Below are 17,601 nucleotides of genomic sequence, written 5' to 3' on the forward strand. Positions count from 1 at the left end.
TGAACAAGCTGCACCAGCAGGGGAAAGAAAAGGAGATGAGCACAGCAGGTGGTGGTACCTGACCCTTGGGGGGGGTCACCATTGATTTACACACAACTGGAAGGCTGATTGGTCAGTCAAACATTCTGGACATTAAGATGTAAAAGAGAGGCCCTATCCAACTTTTTAGATGAGAGGACAGGACACTAAGGCTAAGGACACTACCCACAGGCCAGTATAAGTCAATTGACAGAGACAAAAATATTTGGTCTCCATTGCTGCTCTATTGATGTCTCAAAAACGGTATTTCTATTTTGTCTCATTTTGTTTTTACATTTCACTGACATCTGAGCTCAAGGAAAGCAAAGACAGATAGAAAAACATGAGTGTGTGTGAACCAAAAAGACAGGAAAAAGACACACTGTGCTTTGATATGTTGCAACTCTGTTTTTAACGTTGGTAAATGTCAATTCCACTTCGTCTCCAGTGGACATGCCTGTTTCTCTGGTCTGTTGTGAGCTACAGTGAGCTGATGAGAGAGTGAGAGGCCAGCCTGTACTGACAGTCCTGGGTACTGTTAGAACTCAGCCGCAGAGCTTCAAGTTCACAAATTGTGAAATGATTCTCTCACTCTCTCTGTACAGGTCTCTTTCTCTCGGGCTTTCTCAAACTGGAGAAGCCGTCTTGCATACCTTTAGAGAATATGAGAGGATCTGTTGGGTTTCTGACATCCCATTTTGTTTTTTGTCTTTTGGTGGTTTTGGACCCAGGTGCGGCAGCCACATTCTCAGAAGGAGCGGTGTTTGACAAATAAACAGCGGGTTTCCTCATGTTCCTTCCCACACCCTCCTGGCAAAACTCACTGTGTTAACCTGGGAAGACATTTCCATACAAGCAAAGAGATGTGTTGTAAAGTGACTGATTGTCATTACAATCATAGCACACATTAGGCTCAATTGGCGAGTTTGTGCTTATGAAGATGCTTTTCAGTTGTTAATGACCCAAGTGTGGATGGAAAACCAGTTTTTCTTTTCTGAGGAATTTCTGAGAGAGAAGAACACCACAACTTAAAATCAGCAGAAACCTGCTAATTGGGTGGTTTCCAACTGTAACCAGTCAATCTAAGGGGAAAATCATGCATAATCCTACTGTAGCTTACCTACAATTACCCTCACAGTCATACTACGGCCACAGTAGGTCTGTGCATGTTCTCCATCACTTTGCTGACAAGTGGAAATACTATTTTTCCCCAACCCTGGAGACAGACATGAACTGCTAGCGTGGGCCAAGACATTCAATCTTTCTTGGATACCCAGTCCCTATCACATCGTAAAGTCCACTAATCAAAACCGCATTGTAGCCTAGCATCCCTAGTTAGCGTGTGCTGCTCTGTGGCTCAGGGGGTGTTACTGCGGGGGAGTACTGGTAAGCAGCGTCATAGGAGAGGCGGTGAGTGATGGATAGAATAATCCTGGCAGAGAAGAACTGATGAATCATATAAAGTTGTGGTTTCTCCAGCATAGGATGAAAAGAGTTCTTTACTACACTCTTAGTAAAATGGTGCTATCTAGAACCTGAAAAGGGTTCTTCAGCTGTCCCAATAGGAGAACCCTTTGAAGAACCATTTTTGGTTCCAAGTAGAACCCTTTACACAAAAAGGACCTCTACCCGGAACCAAAAAGGACTTCTCCCGGAACCAAAAAGGACTTCTCCCGGAACCAAAAAGGACTTCTCCCGGAACCAAAAAGGACTTCTCCCGGAACCAAAAAGGTCTTCTCCCGGAACCAAAAAGGACTTCTCCCGGAACCAAAAAGGACTTTCTTCCGGAACCAAAAAGGACTTTCTTCCGGAACCAAAAAGGACTTTCTTATGGGGACAGCCGAAGAACCCTTTTGGAACCATTTTCTTTTGTGTAGTGTAAGCTATAGGCACTACAGTAGGCACTACAGAGGAACTCTCCCGCTTAGCTTTAGTCAGCTGTAGGCTCCCCCTTGAGCATAGCCATGATGAGATCCACATCTAATTTCAGTTGACATTTGAATGAACCGCAGCCTAAGCAGCAGTGTGGCTGGTACTGGTTTGTCTGTTAGAAGAACAAAACTGGCTAACTTCTACTGTCTGTCTTCACTCAAACTAGCCCTTCTCATCAACTCAGATCTGAACAGCCTTCTTTGATCAATGGCAGAACAACAAATTGGATCACACTTTAAACCCAATTATCTGTCCCCTTGGTAAACATGCTTTCCCCAAATAATCCCCAAGACTCATTCTTAGAGCAATGACTCACGAATGTTGTGTGCCCTTTTCTGCTCACAGAATATCAAACACGACAGTATGACATCACATGGCCTGGTTTGACGCACGTTAAATCAATCCTAGCGCATTGCCACGGTTACGTTAATATCCATAATAATCTCATCCCATCAGTCAACAGTAATCACATTGACAAATCCCACACAGGTACGTGTAGTGAGTTGCGTTGCCAGATCTACAGCTGGAGGCGAGAGCTGTGGCGGTTCTGCTCACCAAGACGAACATAACATCACAAACAAAGTGAAGCACTGAGAAAATGCAAGGGGTGCCTTTTTCTCTAAATTGAAAACAAGACCTAATAATAGGTAACTGTAAACCTCTCCTCCTGTACCGATCCTCCTGGCGCCATTCTCAACTGAGTTTTTTCAGCAGAGGCAGTCCATCCTCCCTGCCTGGAAACCAACATTAAGAAAATACAGTCAGGAAGGGAATGCGGTCTAAAATGATTTGATGGAAATCAATGCATTCTTTTCACATTGCTGAATTGACCAGAAGAGGTACACATTTTGGTTTGGGAGACGGACGGAGGAACAGGAGGGTCGGGGAGAGATGGAAATGTTGAGCGTTGCTTCCACGCTGCCAGAGAGCACATACCGTACCATTATTAAACAACATGGGTGACGAGGAAACAGTGCTTGAAAACCCTTGCTGTTTACAGTATCTAAAAACGGAAAACTGTCTCATTTCCATATTTTGAATGATAGAACTCCCTTCACTTTTCAGTACGCATGTCCCCGAACATCCTACCCTCTATAACTCATGTCCCCGAACATGCTACCCTCTATAACTCTTACATTTGCCATGTACTTAAATGTATTATTTCAAAATCACAAAAACGCATGTCCTTGCCAGTACAGAAATGAAGCATGAGGATTCGCTACGTCGCTGAATCTCATGTGTCATCATCGTCTAGCATGGCCTGAGTGTTTGATGTTTCATTGTGCATTTATAACACTTGCTAGATTACAGACAGCTGTGAGATGGGGTCTAATTTTAGGCCTATTTTCTTTTCCATTAGAGTAAAAAGGCTCCTTAATCTAGTGTTGTGGTGGCAGAATGAGAGGACACGTGAACCAGCCGCGGTGCTTCTCTTTCAACAGCTTTTACAGCCTGGGCGGCCTAGCGCGGCGGACGTGTGGAGGTGTTTTCCCAGGGTTATACACAACACCTCTATGGAACAGTGGAACACTGGGGCTAATGCTCTTCACAAACAATGAATAAACCCTCCACTCAACACTGCTTTCCTTAGTGGCTGTTCAAGAGCCACAGCTAAGTTCGATTCTGCTTTGGAAACACTTTTCTGAATCAAACAGAACTGAATCTATAGGACCAAGCTGTATGTGATTGTGAGATGCCGGAATTAATTGCCCGTCTTATTTCAGGATTGACCAAAGTGTTTTTTGATGTCTTTGACAAATCATTGATTGAAAACAAAGCAGACAAATCATTTCCTCACATTTATGGAAATTATTTCAACTCGCCTTATTCAAATCACCTATAAGGAATAGTATTTTAAATCGATTACAAGGTACCCATTGGCCTCCTTGCAAATGGAGAAAATTGTTTAAGCAGCACTCAACTGCTGTTACAGCTCTACGGAGAATGTATTGAAATGTACGCTAAACCGATGCCGTGTCTAGTATTCCCTGCTTCCTTTGGAGGTTGGATCAATGTAGAGCCTATTTTAAGAGCGTTCATTAAAAGCTTTCCTCACAGGGGTTCACTTAAACCCGGGCAGAGCCAGCCTTGGCAGCTCTGTGCTTTTTGACAATTATCCACTGTCACTCCTCCTCAGAACGCATGGCCCAGTGTAGTCATGTTCTAGGTGGGTTGCTGCGGTTACAGCTATAACAGTGCTGAAGTAGCACAAAGGGACCTCTAAAGCCCAAGGTCTTTGACAACAGACATCTGTCTGATCTGATGGGTTCTGCAGGTTTCCCCGTCAAAACAGCCATGAAAAGCGTGTGTGAAACCTTGAGGAATTCCACTGTGACAGCATAAAGTTCAGACATGTCTCTCTGTTCCCTCTGATTCATTTGACTGAATCAGGTCCACCATGTCCTAAAGGCACATACTGTACATTTGTCCTTATCGAGGGAACATTTGCCATGGTGCTTGCCCCACCATTGTACACTACCTCCATGCAAAGCCATTGAGCAATTCAATGAGAGGTAGTCTTTAAGCCCGATTTAAACTTATCCTGGCCTTCCATGACTGCCCCCTACCGGGGTCAAAGGTCAGGGGTGTACTTCCACTTCCTGTTCCACAGGTTTGCTTTTTTTCCAAACAGATTTTTTTAAACTTTATTTATATACGAAGATTTTCAGGGACCCCTTTGACCTTGTTCTGATGAATGTCCCCAATTGTCATTGGGACAACAAAAAAAAAAGTGTCCATCTTTATCTCCATCCAGGGCCACTCAATTGATCTGGCCTAACCTTGTCACCCACTGAGTGTGTTTAAGACGGAGTAAGTCACACACTGCACGTTTCCAGCTGTAGTACTTCACACACACACTGCATCAGGTTATAGTGTGCTTGACGAGAGACACATAAACAAAAGGGATGCATCACGTGTAAGAGAAAACAAGCCCGAGCGCTGAATCTCAACAGCGTCGTCATGACATCCCTGCATTCTTGAGAGGGCCTCGGGGACAATGACAGGGCACGTACGTAATGCATAAACAGAGCCGGCAAACCAAACCAACCTCAGAGACAGTTTAAAGTACTTCCAGGTTCAAATCAGCTCTCAACCATGGAAGACTATATTTGCTTATTTATTTGGTTGATAGAGAAATAAACAGACATGGGACATGGTTGAAGTCCTCCTCTGACATGGTAATGACTGGTTACTGCTTAATGTATGTGGTGTTCCATGTGGGTAAATGGCCCAGTAAAGGATAACTAGTCATATTTTCTTACCGTAAAGCATTCACATAATCGTATTTTACAAGTCCCTGAAATGTGCCTTAAATACAGAGTTTCAGACAGAATCAACGAAGTCGCATGCAAACTCTGTGAAGCTTAAAATAAGACACGCTACAGCACTTACCGTGATCTTACATAAACTAGGGAGAGTACACAGTACAGTAAAACCCAAGGGAAGGACTCATACAGCAGTCTGGAGCAGCACTCACTGGTGAACTTGTACTACTGTTAAATAGCAGTTCATTCTTAAGTGAAAGATAAGGCGCGTGTGTGTGTGTGTGTGCCTCTTACTTCTGCAGGGTGAGGTTGAGGTTGCCTGTGCAGGCTTTGATCTTGTTCTGGGCCTCCAGATGGTTCATGCTGTTGGTGGCGATGCCGTCGATCGACAGAACTACATCTCCCACACTCATTCTGGCTTTGGCTGCCTTGCCCCCATCGGTCAGCTGTGAAGACACACAGAACCAGACGTACACGATGACATGAAAGGAAAATAAACATACACGCATGCATTCATTTAGTGTAACAGGATAATAAACAGAGAATCCCAGGACTCAGGAATTCCTTGCTATATTGAGCATAGCTTAGTGTATTTAACCTCCACACACTGGAGTGTAGAATATGCAGACAGACTCCCAGTGACTCTGAAGACATCTAATCTGTATCTGTCTTTTTATTTATGCGCCTTAGAACAACTTTCTTAAACAAACAGTGCGCATGAATTCATCTCAAACGTTCCATTCAACTATTTGTTCAGCTCTCTTATCACAGAAAATCAGACAGAAAGGGTGAGACCTGATCATGCCTGAAAAGCAACACCAAAACAGGAAACGATTGCCATGAAATGATGAAACTATGTAATAAAATACTGCTGTATTGTTTCATATAGCGTTGTGTTCGGTCCCTGTGGTGTCTTATCTGACCTTGGTTACATAAAACAGCCATTTTCTCTCTCTTCACAACACTGGCCACTTATCAGCTGGGCCCAGAATAGACCAGGCAAACACTCCAGGGACAGAGAAACAGACAGGGAACTACAATTGCAGACAGACAGACAGACAGACAGACAGACAGACAGACAGACAGACAGACAGACAGACAGACAGACAGACAGACAGACCCACCCTCTACATATGCTGTGTATAGACAGACAGACAGACAGACAGGCCCTCTACATATGCTGTGTATAGACAGACAGACAGTCACAGACAGACAGACAGGCCCTCTACATATGCTGTGTATGTACAGACAGACAGACAGACAGACACAGACAGACAGACCCTCTACATATGCTGTGTATAGACAGACAGACAGACAGACAGACAGACAGACAGACAGACAGACAGACAGACAGACAGACAGACAGACAGACAGGCCCTCTACATATGCTGTGTACAGACAGACAGACAGTCACAGATAGACAGACAGGCCTTCTACATATGCTGTGTATGTACAGACAGACAGACAGACAGACAGACAGACAGACAGACAGACAGACAGACAGACAGACAGACAGACAGACAGACAGACAGACAGACCCTCTACATATGCTGTGTATGTACAGACAGACAGACAGAGACAGACAGAGACACTCTACATATGCTGTGTATGTATAGACAGACAGACAGGCCCTCTACATATGCTGTGTATGTATAGACAGACAGACAGGCCCTCTACATATGCTGTGTATGTATAGACAGACAGACAGACAGACAGACCCTCTACATATGCTGTGTATGTATAGACAGACAGACAGACAGACCCTCTACATATGCTGTGTATAGACAGACAGACAGAGACAGACAGACAGACAGACAGACAGACAGACAGACAGACAGACAGGCCCTCTACATATGCTGTGTATAGACAGACAGACAGACAGACAGACAGACAGACAGACAGACAGACAGACAGACAGACAGACAGACAGGCCCTCTACATATGCTGTGTATAGACAGACAGTCACAGATAGACAGACAGGCCTTCTACATATTTATTTATTTTATTTTTTTATTTATTTTACCGTTATTTTACCAGGTAAGTTGACTGAGAACACATTCTCATTTACAGCAACGACCTGGGGAATAGTTACAGGGGAGAGGAGGGGGATGAATGAGCCAATTGTAAGCTGGGGATGATTAGGTGGCCATGATGGTATGAGGGCCAGATTGGGAATTTAGCCAGGACACCGGGGTTAACACACTACTCTTACAGTAAGTGCAATGGGATCTTTAATGACCTCAGAGAGTCAGGACACCCGTTTAACGTCCCATCCGAAAGACGGCACCCTACACAGGGCAGTGTCACTGCCCTGGGGCATTGGGATATTTTTTTTTAGACCAGAGGAAAGAGTGCCTCCTACTGGCCCTCCAATACCACTTCCAGCAGCATCTGGTCTCCCATCCAGGGACTGACCAGGACCAACCCTGCTTAGCATCAGAAGCAAGCCAGCAGTTGGATGCAGGGTGGTATGCTGCTGGCTTATGCTGTGTATGTACAGACAGACAGGCCCTCTACATATGCTGTGTATGTATAGACAGACAGACAGACAGACAGACAGACAGACAGACAGACAGACAGGCCCTCTACATATGCTGTGGACAGACAGACAGAGACAGACAGACAGACAGGCCCTCTACATATGCTGTGTATGTATAGACAGACAGACAGACAGACCCTCTACATATGCTGTGTATAGACAGACAGACAGACAGACAGACAGACAGACAGACAGACAGACAGACAGACAGACAGACAGGCCCTCTACATATGCTGTGTATAGACAGACAGACAGACAGACAGGCCTTCTACATATGCTGTGTATGTACAGACAGACAGACAGACAGACAGGCCCTCTACATATGCTGTGTATGTATAGACAGACAGAGACAGACAGACAGACAGACAGGCCCTCTACATATGCTGTGTATGTATAGACAGACAGACAGACAGGCCCTCTACATATGCTGTGTATGTATAGACAGACAGACAGACATGCCCTCTACATATGCTGTAGACAGACAGACAGACAGGACACAGACCCTCTACATATGCTGTGGACAGACACAGACAGACAGACAGACAGACCCTCTACATATACTGTGGACAGACAGACAGACCCTCTACATATGCTGTGGACAGACAGACAGACAGGCCCTCTACATATGGTGTGTATAGACAGACAGACAGGCCCTCTACATATACTGTGTATAGACAGACAGGCCCTCTACACATGCTGTGTACAGACAGGCAGACAGGCAGGCCCTCTACACATGCTGTGTACAGACAAACAGGCAGGCCCTCTGGGTGTGCTGGCCTGTTTGATCCGAGAAGGATGGAAGCATGTCCTATATCTCTCCCAACTTAAAAGACGTCCGGACATCTACTGATTTTACGGTCTAGGTGGCATGCATGCCTCTGACTTCTAAATCAAACAGCGTATCGAAGTAGAACACATTCCAACACTAGTGACTAATGCACTCTGTTCTTCTAACCCACTTGGATTTGATTTAGAAAGAAAAGGCATCCTCAAGGCACAGACAGGCCGAGGGACATACGTTACCCTTAACCTTTGATTCTGATAGGTGCTTATGATGAAGAGCTTCCATGATGAAGAGGTTCCCATGAGTTACAACCTTCTGACAAATCCCCAGTCTACTGTAAGGGCCTAAAGGCTGACCATATGGTATCTACTGTATCTATGTTAAAGTCCCGCAATATGACTGTCTTGGTAAACATGAATCTACTAGATCCTCGATGTGTCTGGTATGTACTGAGAAAGAGAGTGTAAATGACTATCGTTTGCCTGATCAGGTCATCTTGGAGAGGTTGATGTACAGCCTGAGAAACGATGAGGGTTGTTGCTCTTAGAGGAAGGATGTGATCTTATCGGAGCTCCAGTAATGAACTAGCCGACTCTAAGCTGACTGCCTGGTCTTTTCTGTTGTGGAGGAGAGGAAAGGCTGGGGGGGGGGATAGAAACAGGTACTATAGATCATCGTTTCAGTCTGTTTTATCTATGAAAGTGGAAGAGACAAGCTCTAATAGCCTCATGTCACATTAGATCAATGTTCATTATGAGGGGTTGTGGGAAAGGTTTTAGGAGTGGAAACTATTAAAAAGAGATTTGAAACACTTTCTATATGAAAAAAATGTAAAACTTCCGAGTTATACAGTTCATACAATTCCAGAATAACCGTGGAACTGGAGGATGAATGGATGAAGACCATCTTTGAATTTTTTATTATAATTTTTTTTTTTACAAACAGCTGACTGAAGACAGGACCTCCAGGCATTCGTGTGTCAATTTGATAAACTTGGTAAATTTGGTAAACGCATGGGTAAACTCACAATGGCTGCCTGGGATGGTGATGCAATAATTTACATAGTAATTTTGAATGTTCATTCAAACTATGTTAACTGATGTGGCTCACGCCATCAAATGTATTTTTTGTAATGTCTGTTGACTCGAATCAACAAAATCACAGCCTGCTCTTACTTCCTGCTTTGCTCCTCGCAATGGCCGCCAGTCCATCTATGATATTATTGACTTGAATGGGGACGCCTGTTCTATTCGTTCTATTTTTATAGCAGCACACGAAGTCAGGAGCAGAGGAGAAAATGGACGTCAATTACATTATTATTTTTTTAATTCAACGGTTATCACAGTGACCATGGTCATTTGGCTGGCCAATTACAGTCATCCAAAATTCCATGACCATCACAACCCTATATACAGTAGCCTAAGAGTCTTAGCCTTTGACTTCTGGTAAACCGTAAACCGCAAAGAACTCAAACTATAAGCTGTCAACACAACTGAAAAAAGCAACACTTATTGATATGCAGCTTTAAGCTTTTCATTCCCTTTGCAATGACATCCATTACACCCTAATACACTGCAAACCCACATGAGTAAACTACCGCCCTTGTTTGTCTGACTCCCACAACGCCAGCCTTTTTTCCCAGGCAGCAGGTGGGGTCCTGTACGTCACATTTTCCCTTCCACCCAGCCAGGCGGCCAGCCAGCCTGGAGATGCACGCTGACGCTAACACAGTAGCACAGGATATGACCTGACAGGATATGACCTGACAGGATACAGCTTGGTGAAACCATGACAGCGGGGGATGACTCTCTCCCAGGTGTGGCGCGAGGAGATTACACAAGCCTGCCTGGCGTTCACCTCGTCAATCACTCAACAGTCGCCCCCTGCACACAACACCTGTGGAGTCATTGCACAGGAACAAACAGAGCTCAGGGCCGCCTATATTCACAAAATAACCTGGCTAGCTTTATTATGCAAGGATCCTCACCACAACTCTCACAATTTGTTAAAGGGGTCTAAATGCCTGTGGTTTAAAAAAAGGCACACCAAAGCATTATTTAACACGCTAGACATATTGGCGTGACACTACTAGGAACAGACGTCAGTTCAACGTCTATTTAAAAATATATATAATCATTTGGCTGAGTTCTCAAACGGACGTGAATTCAACATGAAATGTCACCATGACATTGGATTTAGGTATAGGTTGGACGAAATTCCCTTACGTTGATGACTTTTTGCAAATCCAATCAGTTTTTCCACATTGATTCAAAAGTCATCACGTTGAACCTTTTTAATGAAACGACGTGAAAACAACATTGATTCAACCAGTTTTTGCCCAGTGGCTAGTGTGGTGATTTTGTGGGAGACCTGCAGGCCATTATGCTGAAGTGTGACGAGACAGAGAAGCAACATTTTATAGAGGGTGGACCTCACGTCGGTCTTTGTCAGACCCATTACTAAAGATACAGTACACGTTGGACCATAATAATAGGTGGGCTAGACCTCAACATTGTGGTTACATCACAACATTCTGCCACAAAAAAATGACTTGGAAACGTCCCCCAAAGATGAAGAAAACCTCTCGTTCCACAGCAACAGCTGCTGTTTCCCGGCCACCTCATCACAGAGTCTGAGTCACATTAGTGATTACTCAGCCAGAGGAGAGACCGCCTTGGGTGTCAATGAAATCCTTATTCACTCCATTCACAGCATTGTGTGAGAGGCAGCATAAAGCCTGCAGTGGGAGTAGCATGACTATGTAAGGACCTGTTGCCCAGGAATCCCTCCCATCCAGAAAGTTAGATAACCTCAGTAGGTAGACACAAAAGAATCAAGAGCATACTGTACTGCCTGGAAGTCAGGAATGCTATTGTGTAGGCTTCATTATAGGAGAGAGAGAAAGAGAGAGTAAGGGCAAGAGGACAGCCTGTCTTTGTTCACTGAGACCTCACAGTATGAGAGAGGGGGAGACCCAATGACAGTAGGGTCCATGCTGACACATGTTCCTTGTTTCAAGGAGATCAGAATGCAAAAGGCCTGCGGGAAGTACAGGAGGCATAGGTCAGGCATACTGTATGCATGCATACCATAATTTCACAGGCATATTATACTGTTAGGTACAGGCACACACTTAAACAACAGTAGCCCAGTACACTCACACAGCCTCGCCTCATTTCTCTTGAGGACTAAGTGAAACTACTTAAGCTGCTCTCTGGGGTTTAACTGCTGGCCAATCTGAGGGATGGTAACTACCATACAAACGCCATTAAATGTGAGTCTGAGCACACCCATGGGAACAGCTAGTCCTCCAGGCTCCATTCCCAAGACCAGAAGAGAAGCAGCTAGTTCTCAGTCTGAACCAGACAAATCAGCCTCCTCTCATCCGCCTCCGCTGCCCTGGGGGTCAATGACAGAGTCAACAACAAGGTTATGGGAGGGAGCACAGCCCAGTCTAAGCACTCAGCAGGACTCAGGATTCCAGTGTGTGGGTTAGGAGAAAGGGGCATGAGTGTGTCTGGGAGTATGTGCTTGAGTAGAACAGCCACATGTGAGGTGCACAGGCAGGAGTCAAACATTTCAGTTTGGAACAGCCTTACCCTTTTAGCCATCTAGAATCCTGCATAAAGGAAGACAACGCTACATACCATAGTCTAGATTTGGTAAGAGACGTCAAATCCTGATCATCTCCAGACAGTCCTTTTAAGAGAGAGGCTGTTCCCTTCATCTTCCTTGTAAAGCTCTGATAAAAGTATACTGTCTGTGCAGTTTACTCTGTTCAATAAAATGGCAGAGAACAGAAAGCACTTTAACAGCTAGCCATCCCTCTGACACACATGGCCTCTCTCTCTCTCTCTCTCTCACACACACACACACACACAAGGCTAAGAATCCCTAGCATCTCCTCTCTCTGTAAATATCATACAACTAGAAAGAGCCCAGACACTAAAAGTGATGGAGAACAGAGCCACACAACCTGAACTCTGTGTGTACCATTCAACTCTACAGTACAGAACCTACTGCACAGCAAACATTTCAAACATTATCGCTCCCTCAAAACACAGGTCACATTATGTGTTCATATAATGAGCGGCTAAATAAATCTGCCATGCAATGTAAGATCCTATTGGTCAAATCCTATTATTTTAACAGACCACCATTCCTCAAACCACCATTCCCCAAACGAGAGCACAAAATACAAAACATTTTGTTTCAGAAGAGGCACCAGAATGACTCATTACATTTGTTCGGCAGATGAGAAAGTGTCAGCTGCCCCAATGGACAAAATATCTTTCCTCTTCTTTGAATGTGACCTAACCACATAATGCATGCTGCTGGCATAGGGCTGTGGTGCTGGTTTCTCCACAGTGCTACAACTGTCCGGACACTGATAATGAATGACACTAGAGTTCTGAGCGTTTCCGTTTACAGATGAAGTACACCAGCTCGCTCACGCCCCAGCTCGCTCACGCCCCAGCTCGCTCACGCCCCAGCTCGCTCACGCCCCAGCTCTCTCTGTGGGCTTATGAGTGAAACTGAACAGGGCCACTTGGCCAGGATTGGTTAGTAGTTAGCGGTTGGAATCAATGACAGATGAGGTTGAAGTGGTACTACCAACTTAACCAGTGGAAATGCTCGTCCCTCTGATCTAATGAGAACACTTGACGAAACAACATGCCGTCTTTTGCGTTCTCACTAGAAGGAATACTCTCTGGTATTAGCTTTGAGAGTAGTGGCCCTTTCACAGAGGAAAAAAGGGACATATCTATTAGACTGTGGTTTCTGACAGAGTCCTCACAAATGGTGCTAATTAAGAGTTCTAAATGAAGATGGATGAAGAGAGAGGAGCGGTATCTCTTTATCTCCACCACTGTGACTCACCATACAGAGAGAGTAAGCCAGGAGCGGCATTTCCTTCTTTTCAATAACCCGCCACCAATTGCTCCCATGTGCCTCCCATCTGCCTTTTACAAGAAACGTAGCCCGTGTAATCAAACAAATCAAGGCAACATAGTCACACAAATCTAATTCAGGTCGAATAAAGTGCTCGGATTAAAAAGTTTACTGATAAATCATCGTATCGTTACGAGGCTAATTGTTTGATAAGTAAAGCAGGATATAACAATAATGGAATAGATATCAGCAGTAGACTCTTATTCTCCTAACCAGATGGCAAGGGGATGGGAGGGACAGTGAGGAAGATGCGTGGAGCATCGGGAGTTCTCTGACGTGGAGAAGAAAGTCGCTTACAAAGACAAAGAGCAGCAGTTTCAGATGTGTTACTGTTCCTTGATTCATTGCTCGAGAACTACTCTCAGAAACGTTCTTGGTACAATATAGTCTTCCTCCGGACGGTGTAGAATTCTATCAAACCTGATAATGTCAGACTATATTTATCAAATCAATTAAACTAACGGTCAAAAAGGGTGAATATTAAATAACTCTTTCACTTGAAGTATGTTTTAGTTAAACTGATTTGGTATATTTTTTCCGAACATTGTTATTATATTACATTTTTATCTCGCGTACCAACTCAGCAATGCAGACATAAGTCAACAAGCTTGGTATAACCAACTCCCATTTCTACCTATTCCAACCCAATTAGGCAGAAAGACATAGAAGACTATCTGAAGTAAGTCCCCCATTGAGAAAATCATTGCGATAAGCATCTTCATTAGTGAGCAACTTCTGCTTCACCCAAAGTTCTGAGTACTGGTGTGTCTTCAAGAAATTCCTATTAAAACGAGTGAGGCAGAGTGTTTGTGGTTGTAGCATTTCTGAGGAGTCAGGCCCGAGGAAGTGAGGGGGGTTGAGAGTGCTTGTGAAATGGATGTGACGTCTGAGGGCCTCACAGAGACAGGCCTTATATGGGGATGTTACTATTAGCCTCTTATCTGCCTGCTAAAGACAATGCAGTCTAGGACAGACAACCCGATTCTCTCAAATGGCAAACGATATGCTAAAACACGTGAACACGTGTCTGTTGTAAAATGTCCACTGGGTTCAAATCAGAGCAAATCAGATTGCTTTACAATGTTAACAAACTGAAATAAGAATTGATCTAGTTACTGTGTGGAGTCAAGACTTGCCTAGTTAAAAAACAAAAAAAACAAGGCCCTGAAACCTCTGCCTTGTAGAATCACAGGGATGAATCCGTGGAGGCAGTATTCCTTGATCGTGCGCGGTTCAGCTAAACCACAATCTGCTGGGCCAGTACAAGCAGGACAAATGGCCCAGAAAGAACATGGTGTAGTAGAGAGCTGAGGTGCAGGTGGTGTCTTGCCTTTTATAGCTGCACACCGGTTTCAGCCTGCACAAGACTGAGTGGGAAAGAACACGAGAGCACGGAAAGAAAATAGAATAGAGAAGAGAAGTGTCAGAAGAGAGCAGAGGAAGAGGTACAGTAGAGGACAATATAAAAGAAGAGAGGAGGGAATGAAAAGCAAGTGTTCTTTCATTTTGAGGAAAACATCTCATTAACAGCCACTTGAACAGAGACAAGCTCTTGTCCCTCTCTTTGGCTTGTTTTTCATGGTCTAGCAGGCTCTTGTCCCCGTCTAGGGCTTGGTTGTCATGGTCTAGCAGGCTCTTGTACCTGTCTTTGGCTTGGTTATCATGGTCTGGTTCCAGCCATCTCTTCCTGCAATCACACTGCTGCTGAAAGCCAGGACACTGCCTCTGGCCCAAGACTGGCACTCTCATAACTAATGTCGTGACAACACAAACAAAAACATTCCAAAAGCAGGACAAGTACTACAGACTGAATGCTCTACTCTGTCCAGAAACAAAATGCCAATGCAGAGCAGTGATATAAAAGGAAAAAATTCATGATAGTAATCACTTGATTACCATGTGTCACACTCAAAACAACAAATGTCATAAGGGTTTTTCTTTATTTTTACTATTTTCTACATCGTAGAATAGTGAAGACATCAAAGCTATGAAATAACTAATATGGAATCATGTAGTAACCTAAAAAGTGTTAAACAAATGAAAATATATTTTAGATTCTTCAAAGTAGCCTTGCCCTGATGACAACTTTGCACACGCTTGGCATTCTCTCAATCAGCTTCACCTGGAATGCCTTTCCAACAGTCTTGAAGGAGTTCCCACATATTCTGAGCACTTGTTGGCTGATTTTCCTTCACTCTGCTGTCCAACTCATCCCATACCATCTCAATTGGGTTGAGGTCGGGTGATTGTGGAGGCCAGGTCATTTGATGCAGCACTCCATTACTTTCCTTCTCGGACAAATAGCCCTTACACAGCCTGGAAGCATGTGGGTCATTGTTATGTTGAAAAACAAAATGATAGTCCCACTAAGCACAAACCAGATGGGATGGCGTATCGCTGCGGAATGCTGTGGTAGCCATGCTGGTTAAGTGTGCCTTGAATTCTAAATAAATCAGTGTCACCAGCAAAGAACCCCCACACCACCTCCTCCATGCTTTACAGTGGGAACCACACATGCAGAGATCATCTGTTCACCTACTCTGCATCTCACAAAGAACCAAAAATCTCAAATTTGGACTCATCACATCAAAAGGACAGATTTCCACCGGTCTAATGTCTATTACTCGTGTCAATCAAGTCTCTTCTTCTTATTGGTGTCCTTTAGAGGTGATTTCTATGCAGCAATTCGACCATGAAGGCCTGATTCACACAGTCTCCTTTGAACAGTTGATGTTGAGATGTGTCTGTTACTAAACTCTGGAGCATTTATTTGGCCTGCAATTTCTGAAGCTGGTAACTCTAATGAACTGGGTCTTCATTTCCTGTGGCGGTCCTCATGAGAGCCAGTTTCATCATAGCGCTTGATGGTATTTATGACTGCACTTGAATAAACTTTCAAAGTTCTTTAAATTTTCCAGATTACTTTAAGACCTCAAGGTCAGTCAATGATGGACTGTCATTTCTCTTTGCTTATTTAAGCTGTTATTGCCATAATATGGACTTGGTCTTTTTATCAAATAGGGATATATTCTGTACACCCCCCCCCCCCCCCCACCTTGTCACAGCACAACTGATCGGTTCAAACTCATTAAGAAGGAAAGAAATTCCACAAATGACCTTTCAACAAGGCACACATGTTAATTGAAATGCATTCCAGGTGGCTACCTCATGAAGCTGGTTGAGAGGATGCCAAGAGTGCAAAGCTGTCATCAAGGCAAATGGTGGCTACTTTGAAGAATCTCAAATATATTTTGATTTGTTTAACACTTTTTTGGTTACTACATGATTCCATAGGTGTCATTTCATAGTTTTAATGTCCTCACTATTATTGTACAATGTAGAAAATAGTCCTGGAATGAGTAGGCGTCCAAACATTTGACAAGTGCTGGATTTTCACCCACAGTGGCCAATCCACCATTTATTCTGATCTTAACTCCAAACCTCCGATGTCCACAGATTAACCCATCTTTCCCAGTATAATGCCATTTTGCTATTTCCTTTTGCAATACATCCCTCCATTTTACTATGATGTCTCACGAGGGTCCTGAACCTCCCTACTTGTAACATTTTCTACCAATAAGATTACATTTATACATACTAGAAACATAAACCATACAAGGTTAATTCCTTTATATGAATTGTTTTATTTTTTATTATTTAACTAGGCAAATCAGTTAAGAACAAATCATTCTTATTTACAATGACGGCCTAGGAACAGTGGGTTAACTGCCTTGTTCAGGGGCAGAACGACAGATTTTTACCTTGTCAGCTCGGGGAATCGATCCACCAACATTTCGGTTACTTGCCCGCACTATAACCACTAGGCTACCTGCCACCCCTAAATGAGTTGGCTGACAACTTTCAGTTCTTGTTAAATGTAGCATTATGTGGTGGTAGGTAGCGTGAGTTGTAATCAAAGTCAACTGTTCTAAATTGTTCAAACCCAGAATAAGATCACAGACCAACTGATTTCTCCAGAGCAGACATTCCTGTCGTCCTGCCATATTGTTCGTCTTCGTGGCCAATGATTTGATCTTAAAACGTTTTACATTTTTCAACAACCAAAAAAGCAAAAGCAGGGGAATGAAATAAATCAAAACAGAGTGATA

At 43.8% G+C, this 17,601-nt stretch overlaps 1 protein-coding gene across 7 annotated transcripts in view; it reads right to left on the bottom strand.

The window, feature by feature from the left end:
* Positions 1–17,601, bottom strand: part of pdlim5b (PDZ and LIM domain 5b) — a 76,839-nt gene that overhangs the window by 26,743 nt on the left and 32,495 nt on the right. For all 7 annotated transcript variants that reach the window (XM_029709003.1, XM_029709002.1, XM_029709001.1 and 4 more), the window contains one exon: positions 5,511–5,662. In XM_029709003.1, coding sequence (XP_029564863.1) covers positions 5,511–5,662 — 152 coding nt within the window. The remainder of the gene's footprint in view (positions 1–5,510; positions 5,663–17,601) is intronic.

Source organism: Salmo trutta, chromosome 23, assembly GCF_901001165.1.
Source record: "Salmo trutta chromosome 23, fSalTru1.1, whole genome shotgun sequence".
Lineage (NCBI taxonomy): Eukaryota > Metazoa > Chordata > Actinopteri > Salmoniformes > Salmonidae > Salmo > Salmo trutta.